The 25,791-nt window shown below is 37.5% G+C and overlaps 1 protein-coding gene across 1 annotated transcript in view; it reads left to right on the top strand.

The window, feature by feature from the left end:
• The window catches only part of LOC130875604 (leucine zipper protein 2-like), a 143,971-nt gene that overhangs the window by 41,869 nt on the left and 76,311 nt on the right, over window positions 1–25,791 (top strand). Inside the window, exon 5 of the mRNA XM_057771621.1 lies at window positions 286–348. Within this exon, the coding sequence (XP_057627604.1) occupies window positions 286–348 (63 nt within the window). The remainder of the gene's footprint in view (window positions 1–285; window positions 349–25,791) is intronic.

The raw sequence follows: 25,791 nt of genomic DNA, 5'->3' as shown, positions 1-25,791 counted from the left end.
ATGTAGATTGATTGGTATTAAAAAGAATATCAATATAATTCACTAATATAAAATTATGTCTTTGAAAACTTACACAAGCTTTAATGTAATAAACTATATATATATAATAAATTGAATAATGATATAGGAAATTAAGGTTTTGGTTAATGAAACTTTAATCCTTTCTTTTTTAATGTTTTTATTAAAACTGTAATAATTTCAGGATACCTCAAAATGATATAAAGTAAAAAAGAGCAAGGTAATATATCAATAAGGTGTATCCATACGATTCTATTTATTTTTCAGATTAATTTTTTGAAGACTGGAGTGGAAAGAAAGAGCAAGATGATCCGTGACCTACAGAATGAGGTAATTTTCACATTACAGGAAATTGTACACTAATCAAAGAATACACAAAGAAAATGCATGTAGACTTTTAACCAGAAGTTTGGAGAATTTGAATGCTCAGCTGAGCTGCAGTAACATAACCACGGAGAGCAAAAGTGCTGCAAAGAATTACTATCTCACAGCTGCAATGAGCTTAGGAAGTAGAAAGGATTTCATTCCATTGATTTTTATTTTTCAAGATAATTGGAACCTACTTCTAGGTTTGAATATTAAATCTGATTTTTAATTTATCGTTCTCTACATGCAGAGAAGCCCTTGTTAAAGCTCATCATCTGATGTTTCTAACTGCCCTAAAATGATAAGAAATGATGCATGTGGATATTTACTTTTGGAACAAGCAGTTTTAAATTTCTTTAAAGGAGTCTATAAATGTAGTAAACAACAAAAGAACCAAATGTCAATGAACATTGTTGTAGAGAAAACCCTAGTAAATTAAAAAGAAAACCCACTTCAGTTCAACTCTAAATATGTGACTGGAAATTTCTCTAAGGTAATCATTCCGTCCACTTGCCTCAGTGAACACAGTGCTGTGGAGGGGATACAGTATTTCATAATGTAATGGAGTGCTTCGCGTCACTATTCTTAATGGATTCCTGCACTGCCCATAGATGAACAGGTGCTAAGTTTTGCCTCACACACACCCTGAGCCCAAGATGAGCTCAGGATATTTTAGTAATATCTCCTCACAACATTCTAACCTTATTTCTGGTGACTTGCCATTCTCGGGATGAATTTTGACCAGCCCATTATTATGCGTAACTCTGACATAGCTTTTACGACATACTATGAATCATCCACATGAGTCCCTAGAGCTACTGGGGACAGTGCCAATGACCAGGCAGCTCAGCATGGCAGAACTTAGCTGCCTTGGAGATCTGAGGCAAGGTGTCAGAAATAAAATCAGTGTAGCTCAGGTCTGTCTGAAGGTTTGGGACCATGATACCTCCCAGTTTCCTCCTAGCGTTTGCAGCCTTAGGCTAGTACCACTCTCTGACCTGGAGGAGTTCCGCTCTTGTTCACACTTGTGGCTTCATGGGGACTCTCTTCCTTTTCTAAAGTGTTATGTATAGGAATCCATTACTGAGTTTTAGTACCCACTCTACTCTGTCTTGACATTGTCTTGTTGTGACTGCATGTGCGAAACTCCTAGCTGTCAATCAGTTTGCATTTTGAGTTTCTAAGTGGATTGTGAATAGGAGATTGGTAGTCTTCAAACCATTCTAGGAGTTTTGATCTCTGGCGTATTAACAAAAGTATCTTAGCAACTTTTAATAGGCAAGGATCAGAAGTATTGCGTGTAAGTTCGCATGTCTTTGGAAAGGAGTAAGGAATTCACACTTTGGGATGTTCACCCACCACAGAAAACAATGCTTTATTTCTTATAGTGAAAATAATTGTTAGTTACACATTCACGTGAAGAAAGGGGTTAATTTTGGTGGTTTTTTTGTTGCTGGGGGCAATTTAAAGCAAGCTAACTAGCAAAGCATACATTTTACTTTCTGAATCAAGGCTGGAAGTGTCTGTTAGAAGAGGTTTTACATTAAAGCTAATGTGATTGAAATGGCCAAAGTGTAATACACAGAAAAATAAATATGAAGATGGCCTCTATCGTACACGACTACAGAAAAGAACTTTTTATTCGGCAAAGGAATTTTGACTTGGCATTTCAGAGGTAATGCTCGCTCATTGTAGAGATACTCATTCTCTCAGGGGAGTTGACAGTCTGCCTTAGACACTCCCTCATTTCATGTAGTGAGCAACTAATTCCACTATGTAAATTATTACTGAAAATACTGGTGAGCTACATACATTTGTGGAAGTTTAGAATTGGTCAAATTGGGAGTTCATCTGTGTTTACAGCCGTATCGGCACTATTTTTTTTTTTACCTGATAGATGATTATGACTCTAATTCTTCATAGAAAAGTAAATGTGAACTTTGGTTGTGTGTCATTTATTAAAGTCACTTTGCCATTCATCTACTTTGAATTGTTGGCATTTTAGAACATGTGGAAACAATGCATCTTAGACATTTGAAACTTGTTAAAACCCCAACAATGGTAAGCAATTACAATCATCATCGTGATTATACTTTGAGGTAATTAATTCATTAATCTGTATGCTTTGCGTAAGTATTTTCTTAAAATGGCTTAAGCAATCAAAACTCCATGAATAAAAATACCAGAGTATACTTGGCTTCTATCCGGTGTTCACAGACATCACAGATATCCTCATAGTCTCTCTACAAAGTAAACAAAAGTACCAGCCATTCACTTCACACACACTCCATCATAGGAACAGGGAATAGTGATAATTTTTTGGCTTGTTTTAACAGAAATTTCCAGAGAAGATTCTAAATTTTTGGCATGCCTACAACAATCATTACAGCCAGGAAAATAGGAAGTTCAGTTAGTCACGTCTTCTTCACACTTCTGTCCTTAAGTTGTGTAGGTTTTATTCAACTTAAATCAAATAGGTTTCCCTTGAGAAAGGAGGGTTCACTAGAGAAGAAGAGAAGATACCAGAGCAATAAAAGAAAATATATCTTGGAACACATTGACACTTCTATTACCTCCTGACTTCCAAGCTCTTTTTTACGGTAAGCTCCAGAATATAGAGGGTAAATCACAGTTTAATAAATTGTGATGCCCAAGGCAAGCAGAATATACTAAAGTACTGTGTTTTTCCCAGCATTGCTTCCTCATCTAGACTTCCTCCTCATTCTAAATATGTTAGGAGTCTGCAATCTTCCTGTTGTGCATATCTTTCAAGTATTTATCATCTCCACATCAATGGTGGCAGAAAACATCTTCTGATCTAACACAAAACAATCAATTCCCTCCACTTCTGTGTCTTGAAAGAGTTGGAGAACTGATTTCATTTTAGTCTTCCTGGTTTCATGACTCCCTGACCATTGTTTTCCATCTCCCCAGCTCTATGTACCCCAGAACCAGCATCATCACTGCTCATATAGCTTTTGAGTATCAGCTTGTCATGGTTTCCCCCTCTTAGTAAAACCTTACTCAGTCATCACTCAAATACACGGACTAAACCTAGGAGAGTTAAAATGTTACAAATTATTAGAGATTTAAGAAAAGGATATTTATGAGAAATTCCATTACAGAAAACCTAAGAAACTAAAAGGAGTGCTTCTCGCATAACAGGACAGATGAATGAACCCCATGTGTGAAACGTTAGAGGAAGAAGGTAAAATATGGAAATATTGCTTACAGTACCCATCGTGGAAACCAGATTTCCCCAGAGGTCATTATTTCAATGTCATAAAAACAATTCCTCTGTACTATACATAAATAAAAATCCATGAACCTCCCATTTAAGACCATTTGTAGCCTCATAAAATTAATGCATAATGGAAATCTTCACATCTTACACTTTGACCCCTCCTAGCATTTAATCTTTCTGGATTGGATTATGTAGTCACTAATCTACCTGCCATTTGCACTCTGCACTTTTCAGAAGTAAAGGGCATGGTGCATAAAATCTGTCTATTAATATATATTAAGTGTGTAGTGCAGTTATATTAACAATAAAAGTATTGATTGTTTTGTAAATTACAAGAATGAAGACTAGCTTTTCAGTATTATATCTTCCATGCATTTTCTTGACCATGTGTGACTTCTGATCAATGTTTATTGAGTAAAAATAAATAATCCATTTGCAAGCAAGTTAAGACTATGATGGGTACACCCACAGAAACAGTCTACCTGAGCTAATGGGAGCTCACCAATTCCAGCCAAGCAGGGAAGCAACCAGCAGAGGACAAAACTAGTCCCTCTGAATGTGGGTGACAGTTATATGGCTGGGCCAGTCTGCGGGGCCACTGGTAGTGGCACCAGGATTTATTCCTACTGCTTCTACTGGCTTTTTGGGAACTTATCCTCTTTGGATGGATATCAACCTAGATATAGTAGGGAGGGCCTTGGACCTTCCCTAAAGCAATGTGCCTTGCCCTCTCTGATAAGTGGATGTTGGATAGGGGAGAGTAGATGGAGGGAATTGGAGAAGGGGAAAGATTGGGAACTGGGATTGGTATGTAAAATAAAAAATACAATTTGTTTTAATGAAATAAAAATAAAGTTATAAATGAATAAAGAAATATGCCTTAACCAGACTGTATTTTTTGCAACTTGAGTAGAATAGACAACTTTCATTATCAGATAATAACGAGACTATGAAATTATGAGAATTATTTCTTTTCAGATTTTCCATATGCATATATGTTGCATTCACATGCACATACAAGTCAATAAATAATAAAATACATTTCAAATATATAGAGTGGCTCTAAATCATGAATAATCAGCAAGGCACATGTTAATCAGTGCTGCTAAAAGATACTCCTGGTTTGTTTTTTCTTTAGCAAAGAGAGACATATTTTACATCAGTTACTAATGTACTTCATTGAAAAAACAAAAAATAAAAAAATAGAAATAAGGGATGGAAGAGAGGCAAGGAGGAAATAAACAGGGAAAGATGAAAAAAGGTTTATGTGGATTGATATTCAAAAAAGAGGATTCACTTAAAGGTTTATTTTTGTTTGTTTGTGTGTGTGTGTGTCTCTGTGTGTGTGGTGTGTGTGTGTCTGCTGTGTATGTGTGCATGCAAGCTTGTGGTATGCATGTATGGATGTTTGTGTGCGTGTGTGAGCGTGTCTGTGTATGTGTGTGCTGTGTGTGCATGTGTGAGCAAGTGGTATGTGTATGGGTATATGTGCATGTGTGGGTGTGTGTATGTAGGTGTGTGTTCATGTTTGTGTGTGTGTTTGTGTATGTGTGATATAAATAAAGGTGTCCATGGAGGTCAGAAAAAGGTTTCAGATGCCTTGAAGCTGGAGTTACAGGTGGTTGTGAGCCACTCACTGAATTCAGATCCTCTGCAAGCATGATACGTTGTCTACTAAGTCACATCTCCAAGTCAGGAGAGAATTTTGCCAACATTAGTGATGTAGTTACTTTCACTTGTGAATTTCACTAGTAATATAGGAATTTGGATTTTAAAATCCTGATGATTTTCTACATTTTACCTGTCAGAGTCAGTAATTTTAGACATTTAGTTTATAGAAACAAGAATATGTAACTCAGTGGGTGACTCCTGAGTGGCAAATAATCTCTGTGTGAATCCACTGAAGTGACCATAGGTGTAATAAGCAGTTGCCTGGCTTACTTTAAATTGTCTTTTGATTTACCTGAAGCATTTCTGAATATTCAAGAAATGCTCCTGTTTCCTTGTACTTTTATAAAATGACTGTCAAAATTTCCTGCCATGTCCTTAGTACGTGTCTTAGAAAGGTGGACCATCTGAAGTTATCAAGGTCATCAACCAAGCTACTTTTATAATTTTATCATTTAACATATACTTATGGCACTAAAATATTAATTTTTTACAAATATGTTATCTTCAGTTAGTACACAATATGGAGATGTTTTTAAATAATTACTTAAAATTATACACTCTATGTTCCTTCTTCAAGATATTATGAACTATCAGTATTTGGAAAGGGAAAAGGGCCTGAACTTAGGAATAGGAAGACATAGTGGTTCTATCTACTTATCATCTGTCTGTCTGTTTATCTACTTTCTACATCTATCTTCAATCTACGTAACATTTCTCACCATCTGTCATCCTAATAGTTTATACTCTAATATATCTATTTCAGTTTTAGTAATTAAATGTTACTTAAACATAGACACTAATGCCAGTCACATAGTTCTTTTGAGGGTACAATTGTACAGTTATAAGGACCGCTACCATTGTTCCCTTCCTTTCCCTTTCCTCATTAATGTAAAATGTGATTGCATGGATTTCTACATATTAACAATTATACCAATTATATATTCTTCAATTAAAACTTCCTGAATAATACACACATTTGCCTAAAACATGTCCCAAAACCTTATGCCACAGTTAGCTTTAAAAATATTCATGTAATAATTAAGATTTTTTTTTTTCGAGACAGGGTTTCTCTGTGGCTTTGGAGCCTGTCCTGGAACTAGCTCTGTAGACCAGGCTGGTCTCGAACTCACAGAAATCCACCTGCCTCTGCCTCCCGAGTGCTGGGATTAAAGGCATGCGCCACCATTGCCCGAATAATTAAGAATTTTAAGGTGGTGAGATTATCCTGGATGACACTGAGAGTGACTCAAGTCACTCACAAATGTCTTCATGATAAAGAAGCAGAAAGCCTGTAAGATAACTGTCGATAACAGGACCTTTATGCTTGATGATTTGAGTTCTATCTGTGGACCCACAATGTTGAAAAGGAAGAACCCCTCTAAAGAGTTGTTTCCTGACCTATTCAAGTAAGCCATGGCATGCGAGCACCCCTGCATATACACACACACAAAATGAGCAGGGCAGGAGAGAGTGTGAGAGAGGAGAGAGAGAGAGTGAGAGAAGAGAGAGAAGAAGGGAGGGAGGGAGGGAGGGAGGGAGAGAGAGAGAGAGAGAGAGAGAGAGAGAGAGAGAGAGAGAGAGAGAGAAAGAGAGAGAGATCTGACTCATGCACAGGGTGGAGGCAATATGAAGAGGAAAAAAAGAGAGACTGGGAGATTGGAAGACAGAAAAACTTCAGCTAGAGCCAAGGACTGCCAAAAGCATAAAAAGGTAAGGGGCAAGTCTACCTTGGGAAGCTCTGGAGGAAATTTACTCCTTGAAAGAGGCAAGGGACAGATTCATTCTGGGATCTCTGGAGGGATCTTAAACTCTACGATTTTGCCCAAATGATTTCTAAATTTTGTCTTGTTTCTTTCTAGGACCACAGAATACATTTCTATTGTTACCCTACTGTCTAGGTTGCTATTGCATTGCTGTAAAAAGACACCATGACCAAAGCAACTCAGAGAGAAAGAGAGAGAGAGAGAGAGAGAGAGAGAGAGAGAGAGAGAGAGAGAGAGAGAGAGAGCACATTTATTTGGGGATTGCTTATAGTTGCAGAGGTTTAGTCCATTATCACCTTGGCAGGAAGCTTGGAAAACTGAAGGCAGATATGGTGCTGGAGAAGTAGCTGGGAGTTATACTCAGATCCAGAGGTTACAGAAAGAACTAGCTAGGCACTGAGCCTGGTTGGGGCTTTTGAAACTCCAGTTGGCGCCAGGAAGCTGGGTATTCATGTAACAGCCTGATCATGCTTCTTGTTGCAGAATGTAGACTCTGGGACTCTGGATAAAGAAAACAGTTGAATTTTTTTGGAGGGGGCTTAATGAGCCATATTAGTGGGAACTTGGAAGACAGTGGTGCTGGGAGCAATGTAGATAATAATGGTCCAGCTCAAGATGTTGCAAGGGGTTACAATTAAGATTGTCTTAAATCTCAGAAGAGACTTGAACTTTTAGCTGTTTGTTCATTTGTTGTTTTTGTTTTGTTTCATTCTTTAACATAATTTCTTAATTGAATCTTTTGGAATTTTACATCATTCACTGTAATTCCGCTCACCCCTCAGCCCCTCCATATCTTCCTCTCACCTCTGCAGCATTCACCCAAAAGAAAACTTTGAAAAATCAAAACAAAATAAGCAAGCAAAGAGAAAAAGAAATAAAAAAGAAACTAAACAAAAAATTAACAAAAAAAATCATGTTTCCTGGGGAGTCTATACCAATTCACTCCAGTAAGACAGGACAAGGGCAGGGAAAGGAAATAATTTTGTTTAAATACAGCTTGGGGAATCAGTGGTTGTATCTAGGTTGCTTCCATGACCGTGGGGCAGAATTTGTGCAAAGGAGAATTTCTAGCTCGGGCAGATTCAAAAAGCCCAACCCAGCATGGGTAAGGACTCACAACAGCCAGTGTCTCCTCACCAACACTGGGGAAGCTCCTCTGAGTTTTCCTATTCTTCAGAATTGCTTACTTCCTGTATGCTACTCACAAGACAATGGCGTGGCACTTTCTTTGGCTTGTGAGTTTTACAAACTCCCAAGTCTCCTGAGCTTTCTCCTCAGGAGACACTTTCTTCAGTATAGAACAAAGAGCCACAAAGCAATGGCCAATTCTGTGTACTGTTATTAGTTATGAGACTGAGCAGAAATACTAGCAAGCATTCCATTTCTTCAGGAAAAACTTAAAGATTTTGGTACAATACACATGTATTTATCACAGTTTTCCAGAGTCGTGAGCACAAACCTATATAAGGAGGAAATAATATAAAAAGATTCCCCAAGCCCTCTCTGAAATCTTTGTCTAGTGTGGGGGAAAAAACTCATAAAGCCAATAAACTAACATAATAGCAGAATAGTGTGTAAGAGGGTTCACATACTTTATTCCTTGACCACACACACACACACACACACACACACACAAACAAACAAAAAAAAGGCTCATGATTTGTGATTAAAATATCCCAAGTGGTCAATGCTTGCATTCAACTTTCTTTCTCCTTGTTATTCAGAGTCCAGAATGATAGTCCACAGACAAGAGTGACACAAAATCAATGTGGTCCCTCTGAGCTCAGTTATCACAGATCAGTGACACACAGTCAGGAGATTGTTCTGAGTTCCATCATCACAGATAAGTGTGACACACAGTCAGGAGGTCGTTCTGAGCTCAGTCATCACAGATCAGTGACACACAGTCAGGAGGTTGTTCTGAGCTCAGTCATCACAGATCAGTGACTCACAGTCAGGAGGTTGTTCTGAGCTCCATCATCACAGATCAGTGGCACACAGTCAGGAGGTTGTTCTGAGCTGTCATCCTAACCTGATTTGCAAATGTCTCCAATTTTTAAACTCTCTTTGTTGCCTTCTTTCATTTCCTCTCCCTCCTTCAGTCAGAATATATAATTTGTTCATAATTTGGTTTGTTAATAAAAATAATTGTAGATTTATCTCAACCTCAGAGAACACACTGGATAGAGAAAGTTTCTTTTTCTTACCAGTCCCTAGCTTCTGAGCATCAAAATGATCCTAAGATTTCCCTCTCTTTGTGTTTGTGTGTTTGTGTGTGTGTGTGTGCATGTGTGTGCATGTGCTTGTGTCTGTAAAAGATGCTACAGACACCAGCAAAGAAAATAAACATTTCCATTTCCACTCTTGCTTCCCTATTTCTATCTTAAAAAACCTCTTACTACATCATGCTTTATTAATCATCTAAAAGTGATATTGACCATCTCAAATGAGCTATTTTATAGAAAGGGCACTTTGTGAATGAAGAACACCCACGCCTTTCCTCATGCCCTGGGGGAATTAAACGTAGCTCACTGTCTCGTGGAACAGTATAGCACAGCGTCGACTCCATGAGAATAGATGCACAATTTTCTTTGTCCAATAACATGAAGTATTTTTTAGCATCACATTCCCCAAATGGGTATAAAATCTGCCATATTTATTTTATTTTTTTCTCTTGATTTAGTTCATAACTTTAGAGTTCTTATCAATTTCCTTACTACAAATATTTATAATACCTGGTAAAATTTATTGCTTTATAAAGAGAGTCTTTGAGGCTTTCTTTTCTATACTCAAGTCAGTGACTGTGAATTTCAGGGCACTCCACACCTGTGTGTTTAATGCTCTTAACCTGCTTAAATGTCTTTTTTTAAAAAAAAAATATTTATTTATTTATTTATTTATTTATTTATTTATTTGTTATGTGTACAATATTCTATCTGTGTGTATGCCTACAGGTCAGAAGAGGGCACCAGACCTTATTACAGATGGTTGTGAGCCACCATGTGGTTGCTGGGAATTGAATTCAGGACCTTTGGAAGAGCAGGCAATACTCTTAACCGCTGAGCCATCTCTCCAGCCCCCTGCTTAAATGTCTTTAAGCATCATTTTGTCCCATCTTTTGTAAGCTTCCATTGACTCTGTCTCTCAAAGGTAAAGTGCTGGTGTTTTTCATCTCAAAATCAAAAGGAATATATTATCCAGCAGTGACGAATGAGAATCTCTGATAGGTTTATCCGATAGCAGAGTCTTTGTCTCAGACCACAAAACCATGTCCATGGTCATTGAGAGAACCTTTCTCTGAAACAGCGACAGTGAACACTCTGGTGCGGAGCAAGGCATCTTACATCCCATGCTGCTACCCCTAGAAGCTTGCACTCCGCAAAGTCCAGGGGTTTGTCTTTATTACTTATTTATGCAGTATTTTTGAAATATGTGTGTGTGCCTGCACATATATTACATGTATCCGTTCTCCAGATGTTAGATAAAATTCCCTTGTAATCAGCCCTTGAGGAAACTGTTGAAATTCCCAGAACTGTGTGAAAACGGAGAATCACCTCTGCTTGTCAGTCCTTTTTGTCTCACACTGACTTCCTCCTTGCTGTTATTCACACTTCAATTCTCTCTCCCTTTGTCCTGCTGCCTAGCTCCTCTGAGGTCTTTCAAACGTACACTTCCTATTAGGCCTACTCTTTTCCACCATATAAACCACCCACTACTATGGAATCTCTATTTCCAGTGCTACCAGGTAGGCCCTGCACCTCCTGCCCCTATAGCCTCCTGATCTCACCTTCACAAACCCTTCTGCCTGAGCTGCTACCGGTAGAACAATGATAAGGAGACAGCCACACCCGAAGGCAAGAGGAGAAGATCAGCAAGAGGCATGCTAACCCTTGGATGGTGTTTGCTCATGCAGACAATATAACAGCGCAAACAGCTCAAAGATAATATGGTCATGGTTCAAGAGAACAAAAGTCAAAAGCTGAATGACATGAGGAAGATAATCTAAGATGTAAAAATAGAATGCAACAAAGAGAATTACTAACAAAACTCAAATTGAAATGGTGTTGAAAATTAAAAACCAAATAGGCCAAGTTAAGACCTCAGTGGAAAATGTCACACATAGAATAAAGCATATGTAAATCTCTCGCTGACTCTCAGTGTCTCTGTCTCTGTCTCTCTTCTCTCTCTGTCTCTCTCTCTTTGTATATATGTGTGTCTCCTAAATCTAAGGGAAGAAAGGCTGTCTGCACAGGCATGGGCAGTCTGTAGAACAAACATTACAGGACCAGAACAGAAGCTTTCCATGACATATAACATTTACCCTTTTCATGGTTTTATGTGTCTCCCTAAGTACAGATACTGGAGAACTGTTCCCTGGAGCAGCAGTCTAGAGGGACCTGAGTATGGTCCATGTACTGATGGTCTGCTTCATGAACGTTTCTTGGCAGTCAGGAAAGAACTGAAGCTACAACAGCTTTCATACTCTACTGTTTCTTTTGTCCCTCCCTCCATCCCGTCCTTCTTTCTTTCTCTCTTTCCTCCTTTCTTTCTTCCTTATTTCCACAAGGGGATTTAACAGCATGGAAAATTTGGACAGGCTCTTGAAACTCTGACATGTTTTATCCGGTGAAATTTTACAGCATCATTAAATGAGGCAAAGTCTCAATTTCTGCAAAGCATGTATAGAAATTTGAACATGTGAATGGGCACAGCTGGATATGGGTAGAAATTTACACCACCAGCCCCCATACAAAAGGGCAAAGGAAGAGGAGAGTCCTTAAATGCCTACCTAGGCCAGTCGACCATTGTGTATGAAAACTGGGCCCAAATGTAGAAGAGGTGACCTTGCCTGCCTAAGAAATGCTTTTATTTTTTAATATTTCTTAGAAATAGTATACCAACTTAGAGGTATTGTGGCCTAATTTGAGATAAGAGAAAAAATAATTGGTTTGCAGTCATGACATTCCCTCTAGAAAAATAGCCAAGCCAGATCCCTGTGATAGAGAAAATAGAAATCTCAAAGGCATTGAAGTCAGAGCACATCTTCAGAGCTGAACGAGGAGGGCAGGCTTTTTACAGACGGGCCTGTTTGGATGGAAGACCTGTTAGTCTCTCATATATAGGATATCTGATTTTCCACCGGTTTCAAATAACGTTTCCTATATGAAAATCATACTCGAAGAAACAGCTAAGTGAACAAACAGAAATGAATGTGTTCTGTCTCAGGCAGTTTTATTTTATCCTCAGCTTCAAATGTTGCTTGAGAAATGGCTGTTGAGCCTTGTAGAACCTTTACGCAAATGAACTAGTGTTTAATGGGGTGTCAGAAACGGCCATTGAGCTAATTTCTGTCTGGAACTGCCAGATGGGTTAGCATTTCATCTCTTCTCTCTTCTGAACACCTCACCTAAGCCCTGCCACCAGCAATTCCAAGGACATCAACTGCAGAAGTCATGTATTTCCTTAGCTGGTGAGTTCTTCAGAATGTGAGAGAAATGTGATGAAGTTTTTGAAGTTTTTGAGGTGGGAGAAAATGGACAGGGCCAGAGAGGCACCTACAGAATTAGCATTGAGTTTTTAGTTTGTTTCTTGTTGTTTGAGGCGTGGTCTCAAACCATGCATCACAAGTTGCCCTGAAAATCAAAGCCTCCTGCCCCAGCTTCCTTATTGATAAGATTACAAGGCTTGGGTCTTCATGCCTGAATTCAGAAGTATTTTTGGAGAATGAGGCCACTATAATTAAAATCCAAAATATATTTTAAATTAATACCCTTTTCCTCCTTTTCTTAGTATAAAAAAGAACTATATTTTGAGAGGTATATGCTCATATTTGTGTGTTTTATATATATAGTATATGTGTATATATGTGTATGTGTTATATATGTATTATGGGAGTGGTTTAGTGTATGTTATGTTTGTGGTATATGTATATTTGTGGGATGTATGTGATGTGTGTATAGTGTATATATGTGTGTGTTTATATGCTATGCGTGTGTTCGATCTATATGAGTGAGTATATATGTATATGGTATTTACATGCTTTGTATATATTTGTCTGTCGATATAATATGTGTGGCATGTGTAGGTTTATGTAGATATGCGTGTGGTGTGTGTGTGGTTGTTTGAGGGGGAATGAGTCTATGTATATGTGGTTTTCTCTTTGTGTGTGTGTGTGTATACATTTGCTTGTGCAACCCAGTGTGAAAATGATGCTGCTTAGGGAACCACCATATGAGTGGTTCACTTGGATATAAAGTGCAAATAAAATGGCTTTTTAAAAAAAATATTCAATGCATTATCTTGAACTTTCTCCTTATAATTTTACAGTGTGGAAACATGGCTTAAAATGACTGTCTTTTCATGACTCTGCAAGATCACAGAGCAGTGAGGAAGCATGTCTTCCCCACATAAGCATGGAGATCCAGCAACTGACTGCATGGAAATGCAGAGGCCAGCTGGGTTCACAGGCGGCTGTGTCCTGGCTATGGGCAGAATGTCCAAAACATAGCATGTTAACGAAAGTGAGGTGGAAGCTATGAACAGGTATTCAGGAAACTGAAAACCAGGGTATGGTGCCCATGTTTCTACAACGCAAGCCACAGTACCCATCTCCACTTATATTTTCAGTGTTGGTTACAGCCAGATCTGTAGCCCTGTGTTTTCTCTTCCATCAGTTCTGAGCTGAATTCCATGGCAGTTAGTACCATTCTCCTTAAAGGAATTATAGGCCTCATGTTTTTTTTTTTTTCCTGGGGGTTCTACTTTGCCCTCACTAACCTTTGTTTTTTTCCAGCTTTGATTTCTACCTACAGGCCTACTGTGGTTTTAGAATTAATGTCAGAGACTGACTGGTCTTTATGGCTCCTTTCCTAGCTCATAATTCAGAACGTGTGAATACCCAGAATACATTACATCTCCTGTGTCACCTGATCTGCTTTTCCCTGTTTGTTAATGCCTTGCACACAGATAAGAGGCTTCATTAGTTGCTCCTTGTATATTCCTAAATACAACAGTATAACCTGCTCAATCTGTGTATTACTTCTATGTGTATTTCGGGGTGACCACTTGGTACTGAATAACCAATTGGTGTGCTCATCCCTGGGGGAGACTATTTCTCCTTCTCTCAGAATTCCATAGTTGCTTTCAGTTCTTTTTTGGAGTTTGATTGAGAAAAGGAAAGAGGGAAACTATATAATCATATTATAATTCAAAACGGAAACAATATAAATTAAAGAGAGGGATTGAAGATGTAGCACTTCTACATCTCATCCTGGATGTTTTCCAGCCCGGGCTTGCTATGCTCACATTGCTATGGAACTGTTAAAGACAACACTATCTCCTCTGTTGTTAAAACAAAACCATGTATTCATCTTAAACAGTACTGTTTATCCACACTGCATTCTGGTGTTCTAGAAACTCTGGCGGCTCAGCATAAGTCAGGCACAGGAGGGATGGAAATGAAGAAGAAAGGACAAAGAGGGCAGAAAGAAATTTAAGCAGACATGGAATCTAAAAATCTATGTGAACTCAACAAAGATGACAGAAGGTGGAAAAACAATCTATCTCTATCTACCCAGTAGCTGAAGACTTATTTTACTAGCAAGATGGCTATTCTAACTCCTCAGGAAAAGAGAGGATTCTGCAATTGACACTGACTTATTGGATTTGATGGTATAATGTTATGACATATATTTTTATTACATTAGTCTGAATCATGGGAAGGTATCTGAAAGAAATCTAAAGTACAGTGACTATTCAAGGCATAGTGGGAAATCTTTTCTGTAAATTAACAGAGAAACTGACTGCTTTGAAATACCATCTTAAGTTTCTTTTCTACTTTGAGCTCATTGTTTTGCTGGTAGACAAATGCATGAACTCTCTGGGCTCTTAAATGTCACAGACAGTTTGCCAGATGCAATTCCACACACAGAGCCAATGGTAGGCAGTCAGCTTCTATTTCTAGTTCCACAAATCAGCCACTTAGCCTCTCTTTACCCTTTAAACATATGCTTAATTTGTTTCTTGGTAAATTCCATGAAAATAATGTTAATATTGGTAAGAAAACATCTGTAAAGCAATTAAAATGACTCACTAAAATGGTAGAATTAGAATCTTCCTGTGGGTCTGTAGGAATTAGTGGTGAAATATTTCCTGTGTCCTATTTTGCCTGCCAAGTAACATCCACATTCAGAAAAATCTATGTTGAATACATTGAGCTTTTGTCAAGATTAATGAGTTATATACATATGTTTAAACTATTCACAAAACCAGTCATGATGAACTAACTTGAAACCTCAGTACTCCAGAGACTGAAGCAGGAGAATCATGAAGTCAAAACTACACTGAAGTATACATGTGACACTGACTCAAACAAGTAGAAATAAGTATGCAGAATAGAGAGCAAGTCCTTATTCACTATAAACCTGAGGATATGGGCAGTGAGATAGCTCAGCAGAAAAGGTGCTTGCTGTCAATCCTGGCAACCCGAATTCAATTTCTGAGACCCACATAGTGGAAGGAAAGAACTAATACCACAAAGCTGTCCTCTGATCTTGACACCTAATGTGAATAATAGATTGATAATGGATGATAGGTAGATAGATAGATAGATAGATAGATAGATAGATAGATAGATAGACACAGACAGATGGACAGATGAACGGATGGACAGACAGACAGATAAATATAGACAAACTGGCATATGTAATAACAATAAGGCAATCCTGAAGGTATGGCTTCTTGACAATCACCTCTTTCCTTTCTCTTCCCTGTGGTTCTACTCTGCCTTCTACAACAAAGAGCCTCTGCTCAGACATGTGGAGTCATTCTCTGTTTTGAAAGGTTATTGTCTGAGACACTCCTTGCTTCTACACCAGAGGCATCTTTGTGAAGAGGTCAAAGCAAGGGTTTTGTACTGTGCCCAGGTCCTAGTTCAAGTCTGCAAGACATGGAAAGATCTAAACTTCTCCATTCTTCAGACAGCAGCACCTATGTCAGTGCTTATCACATGAAACTAAAGACACGATCAACACTGTAAAGCTCTTACTGTGTCACGCATAATAAGTCAACTGGTATTCGTGGATAGTCTCATATTTACTCCAATTTGAAAGCATTCGTTGTATAAGTTAAAAATTTACAAATTTATTGCTGTAGAAATTTTTCCATTCTATTTTTCTCTTTATCCTTAGGAAAATGAATTACTTCTCCTTTTGTCATAACCTTATATAGTATAGGCAGCCATCCTGACACATAATTGAAATATTTTTAACTATCTGCCATGTTCACTGTTCAGTGAGGACTTACTTCTGGACACTTGGTTCTTGGTGTCAAGCTTGGAACAAAGGATATTTGTTACAAGCTTGCACAGAAGCAATGGATGCCCATTAAGTGATGTTCATAATTTAAAACCAAAACACCAGGTAGTTTGGATGTCCACCTTAATAGACCTGGATGGAGGTGGATGGTCCTTGGACCTCCCACAGGGCAGAGAAACCTGCTTGCTCTTTGGGCTGAGGAGGGAGGAAGACTTGATTGGGGGAGGGGGAGGGAATGGGAGGTGGTGGCGGGGAAGAGGCAGAAATCTTTAATAATTAAATAAATTAATTAATAAAAAAAATTAAAAAAATAAATAAATAAAACCAAAACACCAAAACAGCACTCAAGAGCAAAACATACAACATTGCCAAGTATGATAGGTCATTTCTACTCTTGCATGTGGCCAGAGAAGTTAAAGCAAATAATGCATGAGTTTGAGGTCCAACTGTGGTAGGTGCTGAAACATTATATTTAAAATATGTCTAGCAATAAAATGTCTCCTCTATCTATAGAGAGAATATTTATGAACCTCCAACATTTCATGGAAGAAATTGAATTTTTCCTGATTCATGCAAATGTCTTTTCTTTGAATTCTGAAATGAATTTTGTGTGCAAAATGGACTTTCCTTCCAGCTCTGCCCCAGCAGAATGCCCTCTTCCAGTTACAACTGATTTGGTCACTAACCCAAAAGCTATGTTATCTTTTTGTGTTTAAAGTCATTGATGGTTTGTGTTAGGTGTAGCTTGGTATTTTTCAAGAGATAAACTTAAATCCCAGAATACTAAGCTTTCTAATCATTATTAAAGAATGCATATGGGAGAGCAAAATGGCAAGTATTTTTCAATTACATTCAACTAATACTGATTTTTTGCTTGATAATGGCAATCTTTGTTTGTTATTAAAATTACAGGCTTTAAACTAAAGCAGAAATGTGTTCAACTTTTCATAACTAAGTCCCTAACACATTTTTACAGAAAAACATATCTATGGATTTGTATCACTGTTTTAATAATTTCAAGAACAATAGTACAAATAACACTCTTCAGTAGAGGTAAAGGAATTCCATATTCATAAGTCTTTTAATACCAAGTAAGAAAATTTTGAAAAATGTGTTATAGTAACTCTGATGCCCACTAAAATACACTGTAACATTATTCAGATATTAATCAGAAGTTTTATACACTCACCCCCTGCATGTCTGGATTTAAAGCTCCTTTATCACACACACCCATTCCCTAGATGGCTGAACCTAAGCTTCCTTTAGCCCACTACACTCACTTGCTGGATATGTGGACCTAAGCTTTCTTTAGCAAATACACTCAACCCCCCTGGATGGCTGACTTACTTCTTTGTCGTTGGTTGTTAAGAATAAAAGCTCTGTGTATTTCGAATGTCAACATGTTCATTGTGAACAGAGTGGAAGCTGTTAACCGGCACCATTTTTACAGGGCTCACAAACTAAGAATGACAGGATTCCTCTTGCAAAAGAGCAGAGGCAGAGGTCCTCATTCAGGATGGGTGGTTTGTAGTAGCGTATCTCTTTACATTTCTTTTTCTACTAATGACATTAGTCACATTTAGAATCCACGTCATTGATATGCCATCAGGTGTGCATTGGTTTCTACTAATGACATTAGTCAGGTTTAGAATCCAGGTCATTGATATGCCATCAGGTGTGCATTGGTAGCACCTTCTGTAAGCTTCCCCAACTATCTATTTCCTTATATGAGACTATTCTACTGAGGTTTGGTGAGGGATAAAAACAGTTTCCTATCTTGTTCCAACTTTTATCTTACTATTGATTACAGTAAATTTATCCTAAATTGTAGATGAAATTTTAGACAAGTAATATCCTCTTTAGAACCTTCCTTCCTCCGCAATAAAATAATTTACCATATTAACTCTAAAATTCCAGTCTCCCTCTTCCCCTGTTCTACCCCTCCCTCTTCTCCCCCTTCTTTTCTTCCTCCTTATTTTCTTTCTTCTTCTCTTCTCCTCCTCAACCTCCTCCTCCCTTTTCCTCCTGCAATTCCACCCAAGCAATAAATTGTAGAACAAAGTAGGAAAGAATTCTTTTAAATCCTTTGGAGCTGATTAAAGAAATGTGGAAATTGATTATAGCGAACTTGCATGAGACAAGATGTAAATAAATTGCATTTTCACTTACAGCATTTTAATTCAAAAATATTTTATTTGTTATTACTATTATATACAAATATATAAATGCTACATACTAGTTCATAAAACACAAGAACTAAGACAATATCACAAAACCAGCTTGACCCTGTCATAGTCAAATTCATATTTTTTTAACCTATGTGTTAAAATTAGATGTCAAGCCTCAGAATTTGTCTTGTCATTTGGTAAAATTCTAAATGGTTTACAGATGATAATCGTCTTACTTCTCAGCACAGGGGTCACTGTGACAGGTTAATTATCAATATTTCCACTTTATCACTGACAAGTAACCCCTGCCTGACATTGCCTCACTTCCTGCCTTGAAGTTTGCATGCCTGTATTTGTGAGTCTTTCTGTATGTTTAACATCTTTTGTGCTTACTTCTTGTCCAAAATTAAACCAGCATGTAAGAATTAACTTTTGAAAATGTTTTATTTGGTACAGTGTTTTTCACTTGTGAGTCTAGTACTTGGGAGGTAGAAGAAGGAGAGTGAGATGTTCAAAGTCATTATATGTTGTTTAGGGAGTTCAAAGCCAACTGAGGTTGCTTGAAGTCCTGTTGAAAACACATGCCAAAACAAAGATAGTGGAAGAATGAGTGATGGATGAATGAATGAATGGTAGAACAAATAAACAAATAACAGTTTTAAAGGCATAAACCTGTGACTAGAGAGATGATAGGTGGTGAAGAACGCTTCCTACTCTTGCAAAGGACTCTAATTCAGTACCCAGCACCCACATCTGGAAATTCACAAACTCCTATAACCCCAGTTCTAGGGGATCTGATGTCTTGTTCTGACCTTTGTAGGCACTCCCACATATTCATGTACTTGCACATATGCATAACTGCAAAATAGAACAAACCTATAAAAATGGCATGGACCCCAGAAAATTAATAAGAATAAATTTGTGCAAAATCTCTTGAGAAAAATATGCTCAGTGGTCTTGGGGCTTGAAATGATTCATGTGAAATCAGAGTTTCTCCATTGTTTATGTTTTGGAGATAATGTATATTTTGGAGAAAACATCACCATTCTCTATAAAAAGGGATTGTTTGTGTGTTATTAATATTACTACCATAGCAATTATATATATATATGTATATATATATATATATATGTATATATGTTTATATATTCATCACATTGTGACAGGCCATGTAGTAGTAGAAGGCAGAGATATTCTTGTGAAATGCTCATCTTCACATATGTGTTAAGACTTTGCCAAGAGTAGATACTCTACAAAGTTGGAAAACTTAAAGGAAATGGACAATTTTCTGGGTAAATATCACTTACCAAAATAAAATCAAGACAAGATAAGCAAATTAAATAGACCTATAACTTCAAAGACATAGAAACAGTCATCAAAAGTCTCCTAATCAAAAAAAAAAAGTTCAGGACCAAATGGTTTCTGCTCAGAATCCTACAAGATTTTCATAGAAGAACTAATACCAATGCTCGTCAAACTGCTCCACACATTAGAAATAGAAGGAACAATTTCAAACTCTCTTCATATGGCTACAATTACCCTGTTACCCAAACTACACAAAGATATTACTAAGAAAGAGAATTACAGACCAATCTCACTCATGAACATTGAGACAAAAATACTCAATAAAATACTGGCAAACTAAATCCAAGAACACATCAGAAAAATCATTCTGAAGTAAGCTTCACCTTAGAGATGCAGGGATGGTTCAACATACAAAAAATCTGTCAATGTAATTCACCATATGGACAAACTGAAAAAGCAAAACAAAACAAAAACCACATGATCATCTCATTACATGCTGAAAAAGCCTTCAAGAAAATACAACATCCCTTCATGATAAAGGTCTTGGAGAGAGCAGGAATACAAGGAAAATGCCTAAACATAAAAAAGCAATATATAACAAGCCAACAGCCAATGGCCAACATCAAACTAAATGGAGAGAAACTCCCAGCAATCCCACTGAAATCAGGAACAAGAAAAACAAGGTTGTCTACTCTCTCCATATCTACTCAATATAGTTCTTGAGGTCCTAGCTAGAGCAATAAGACAGCAAAAGGTGGTCACGAGAATACAATCAGAAAAGAAGAAGTCAAACATTCACTATTTGCTAATGATATGATAGTTTACATAAGTGACCCCCAAAATTCTACCAAGGAACTTCTATGGTGCGGGAGAAATGTCTGTATTCTGTCAATCATGTTTTGAATAAACGCTGATTGGCCAGGCAGGAAGTATAGGCTCATCAACCAGACAGGAAGTAGAGGTGGGGTGATGAGAACAGAATTCTGGGAAGGAGGAAGCCCATTTCCTGCAGTTTGCCCAGACCACTGAAGAAGCAAGATGTTAGCTGCCCTGCTGAGAAAGGTACCGAGCCATGTGGCTAACATAGATAAGGATAATGGGTTAATATAAGTTACAAGAGCTAATAAGAAGCCTAAGCTAATGTGCCAATCAGTTTATAATCTTTTTTTTTTTTTTTTGGTTTTTCGAGACAGGGTTTCTCTGTGGTTTTGGAGCCTGTCCTGGAACTAGCTCTTGTAGACCAGGCTGGTCTCGAACTCACAGAAATCCACCTGCTTCTGCCTCCCAAATGCTGGGATTAAAGGCGTGCGCCACCACCGCCTGGCTCAGTTTATAATCTTATGGAGACCTCTGTGTGATTTTCTTTGGGACTTGCTGGCTGTGGGGTACTGGGCAGGACAGATACCCCAATAAGCCAGCCCTCATGTTACACTTCTACAACTTATAAACACCTTCAGTAATTAGCAGGATGCAAGATTAACTCGAAAAAATCAGTAACCCTCTTTTACACAAATGTTTTATTTTTTAATGTGTGTGTTTGTGTGTGTATGCACACATTTGTGCAATTATAGTAATGTGCATTATTGTAGTGCCAAAGGATGTTATAAGAGAGAAACAGTTGCCTTCCTTGGTTTTGGAGTCACAGGAGGCTCTTGACTGCCTATTGATGATGGGAACCAATTGTGGGTCCTATGCAAGTTTGTCTAGTGGTCTTAGCTACTGGGATATCTCTCCCACTCACACCCAATGGATTTTTTTACACACAGTTGTATAAATAAGGAAATCTTGGGGACCTAAGGAGAATGGAAGGATTGGGGTTTCATAAGTAGAGAAGCATTTTATAGTGCATTGCTTAGGGAAGGGTACTTCTGACCTTACTTCTGCACTGTCCTTCTGGATTATTGGTACTGTACAGTTGTTCACACATTCCTTTTGACATCAATGTCTGTCAGCAGACACATAAAGGAACATACAGTTATAATTGTGAATGAAGTTTGAAACTTTCCCTTTTCCTTGTATTTTACTCTGTGTGATTTTTTTTTCCATTTGCCCCATTAAATTCCTGTTCCTACTCTACACTTTACAGACCATCAACAATTGGTGTTATATAGTATGATGCTGTCTATAAAGCACATTCTTGTCACCAACCTGACAGCTGGAATTTTCCCTATGAATTCATCACAGAGATTGTCTTATCAAAATGACTCAAAAGAGAATGGTTTTATCATTTTTGTTAAGCAACAGCACACATCGGAAATTCAAGTGTTATGGTTGTTTAACATTTAGATGTTTCTATAGTAAAATGTTCCCTTCATGAAGGTGTATCATTATCTCTGAAATACAATAAAAGACAGGCAAAAGATATTAGGTGTGATAATAGAAAGGGACAGTTCTTACAATAGGCATTAAATTAGAATTATTCATAAATTTTATTCAATGATGAGGAAAGCTCTTTAATGGAGCCATGGAAACTAAGAATAAAATAGATATATTTTACTTATTTGACATTTCCTGAAGGCTTACTCTGAAGTTACCCATTGCAAAGTGACAGGGAAGCATTCTGCAAGATGCACCATGCATCAGTGCAGTCTGTGCAAATACCCCAGAGTGCATTTCCTTTAGCCATGTGCTAGGCACCAAGCACAGCCTACAGCTATGTCCCCACAAGAAAAATCATACAACATTCATTAAAATAAAAGACAAAGCACTGTAGTGAAGAAATGCAGAGGTGAATACATGGAGGTGTCTCCAACAAACATAGAATTGTGGTTCAGGATAAACTGTTTTTATATTGTTAATCACATTCTGTCACCAAGCCTACAATGGAAATTTCCTTTATAGATTCATCACAGACAGTGTACTTCATATGTAAGCCAATAGCAAAGCCATGGTCATTGTCAAGCACTGTATGCTATGTAGAGTTGTATGTGTGAGTTTTATTTCCATCCTCAACAACCTGAAAACCTAGACATGTGAGCAGGCCTTTGTACTTTTCCACAAAGGCCTCCTGACTGTCCCACCTTTTGAACCATGTTAGTATCACAGAAGACTCTGGTTTTCAGTATATTCCAGGCTCAGTATTGGTTTGAAAAAGTAATGCAGTCCTACCTTCAGTGAAGTGGATTTCATGATTCTAGTGACAGTCTCATTTTTGCATTTAATATGTAATTTCTTCTCAGGTTGTGTTAATATACCACCAAGGCTCATGCTGTGAAATAAGTTTTATACACTTGAATGTATGATGTTCTCTGGGTTCCACTGAAATCCAAGCTAAAGAAGGGGAAGCCACACTGCCTGCAATGAGCCGGGAGATGATGCTATGCACACATCATCAGAAGCCATAAAGAAGGCACACACTTTGATGTATTGGAGTTCCTCCTAGTGATAATTCACAGAGGACCTTGTAACATTCCTCCTAGGCATATGTATAGCTTAATTTTCCCTACACTCACAACCTCCTTGTAAGATGTTGGAAAGGCCAGCTCTCACTAGTTGCTTTTGGCAGTAGCCACAATAATAGAAAATGATTTAAAAAATAGTTTATTGTAAACATTAAGACATTTTGATTAAAATATAATCATAACATTTCTCTTTTCTCTTTCCTCACTCTAGTCTGTCCTATAACCCTACTCTCAAATTTATAGCCTTTTTCCTTGATTATGACTGGTACACACTCAGAGATACACACAATATACACACACTCTCTCAATCACATATATACATACACATATATTACAACCTGGTTAGTCTGTTTTTGTTGTTTGTGTGTCTGCATGGCTTCAGGGCTGGCTCTTTGATACTGGATAAACAATAGAGTCATCCTGGGGAGAGATTAATTCTCTCTCTCCCATAATTTGTTGGTTATGTATAGTTCTTTCTATAGGAGAAGGCACCAACAAATGTTCCCCTTTCATGTTGGTATGGCTATTGATATATTATTATTCTGGAATTTTTTATGCACTCACATCTAGGAGAGACCCTTTCATAGTAGACTTCCTTACAACTTGTCTCTGACAATCTTTTCGCCCATTCCCTCATGATGATCCCTGAGCCATAGGTACAAGAATGGTAATGTAGATATAGTAAACAACTGTGAAAGGATTTTGTTTTACTTACGGTAGAAATATAGAAACTAGGAATTGCTGACCATGACCACACCAATATTCCCTATTTATAAAGCAGACTCTAAAGCCCTCAGCACAAAATAAATGGAGATATCAATAGATAGAGGCACTTAAAATGACATTAGACATTTTATTTAGAAGCCTTGAATTTTCAAGAAATGACTGGAAAAAGTCATCCTTAATCAGTTTAACCATCTGGCCATGGAATCAGATCTGAGTGTTAGAAATACTACTGCAGCACCATACACTCAGAGCACATTACATATAGCGTTCTCATAGCTATAGTGAGCATTGCACATAAAGGAATTATCACAGGCAAGATGTGTATGGCAGAGTAAGAACATATCAACAAACTAGGTAATAATTGGGTAGAAATGAAATCGTTGAGTGAAATCTTATCTTCCTGAAATTTAGGAAAAGCTACACCCATGAAATCTTATCAGCATGGCTACCTAAGCACGAACTAAACCAGAACAACAGTAAAATATGAGGGAAACCTCACAGCACTTTAATTCTAGACAAAGAGCTATGGGAAAGCTAAGAAATTCTGAAAACAAGAGAAATAGTTTTCCTAGGGAAGACTGTTTTTCCCCTTCCCTAATAGTTATCTGATACCAAGTGGTCAGCACTGAAACCACACACATACACACACACACACACACACACACACACACACATCTTTTTGCAGACTAGACTAAGCAGGGGATATTAATATACTTAGCAGTGTGTGTGATGTGCAATTAAACAAATAAATATTATGAATTTGAAAGTTAGCATGTGACAGTGTTCAGGAAAGTATGGAGGGAGAAAAGAGAAGAATGGAAAGTGATGTAATTATATTTAATTTAAAATATTTTTAAAATATCCATAGTTCTCTGAGCTATTGCTGAATACCTTTTTTTGTTGTTTTTCTTTGTTTTTGGGTTTTTTTTTTTTTTGATTTTCGATAGAGGGTTTCTCTGTGATTTTTGGAGCCTGTCCTGGAACTAGCTCTTGTCTCTGAATATCTTATGGGATCATAGGTTATCTGTCTGTATTCATAAATGCATTTTTACCTATATTAGTTATGTTTTAAAGCTTTGGTCTATATATTATTATTGATAATTGTCATTAATAGTCCTGCTTTATTGTGAGATAAACAGAGAAGAAAACAGTGGATGGACACTCTGTCACCTGCAGTGGAGTCTCACAGACACCCTGAATAGAAAAATGAGCTGGGAAAAAGCCAAAGTTTCTGCAGAGCTGAGGTCTCTAGGTCTGAGTCAGTTCCACACATGCAGAAACATGAATGCAAGCACACAGATAAACAACAAAAAAATAAAAAAATATTAAAAATCTAAAAAGCAAGGCAAGTAGAAACACAGAAAAGAAAACAAAACTAAAGTTCCCCTGATGACTTGTGTTGACGACGGTCAAAGATAGAACTTAATCCCCAAACTAAAATCCCAATAATAGTCTATATATTTCTGTGATTCTGTGCAATCACAGTTGGTTATAATCTGACACAATGGCAGAATATTTCTCTCATATTATGTTATTATGACAGAAGTTTTATTTATTCTTGACCAAAGTGACAAGTCATTGAGAACCTGCTTCAGTTAACTTTCAATATATTTTCTTCTTCTTTTTTTTTTTTGTTTTTTTTTTTTATGTAGCATTTTTTTTATTGAAAAAAAAAATTTCCACCTCCTCCCCGCCTCCCATTTCCCTCTCCCTCCTCCCGCCCCTCTCCCCCTCCCCCCACTCGTCTTCTCCTCCCTCTCCAGTTCCAAGAGCAGTCAGGGTTCCCTGCCCTGTGGAAAGTCCAAGGTCCTCGCC

Source organism: Chionomys nivalis, chromosome 6 (assembly GCF_950005125.1).
Source record: "Chionomys nivalis chromosome 6, mChiNiv1.1, whole genome shotgun sequence".
NCBI lineage: Eukaryota > Metazoa > Chordata > Mammalia > Rodentia > Cricetidae > Chionomys > Chionomys nivalis.
The sequence above is the reverse complement of the archived record's forward strand: the minus strand, read 5'-3'. Positions and strand labels throughout refer to the sequence as shown.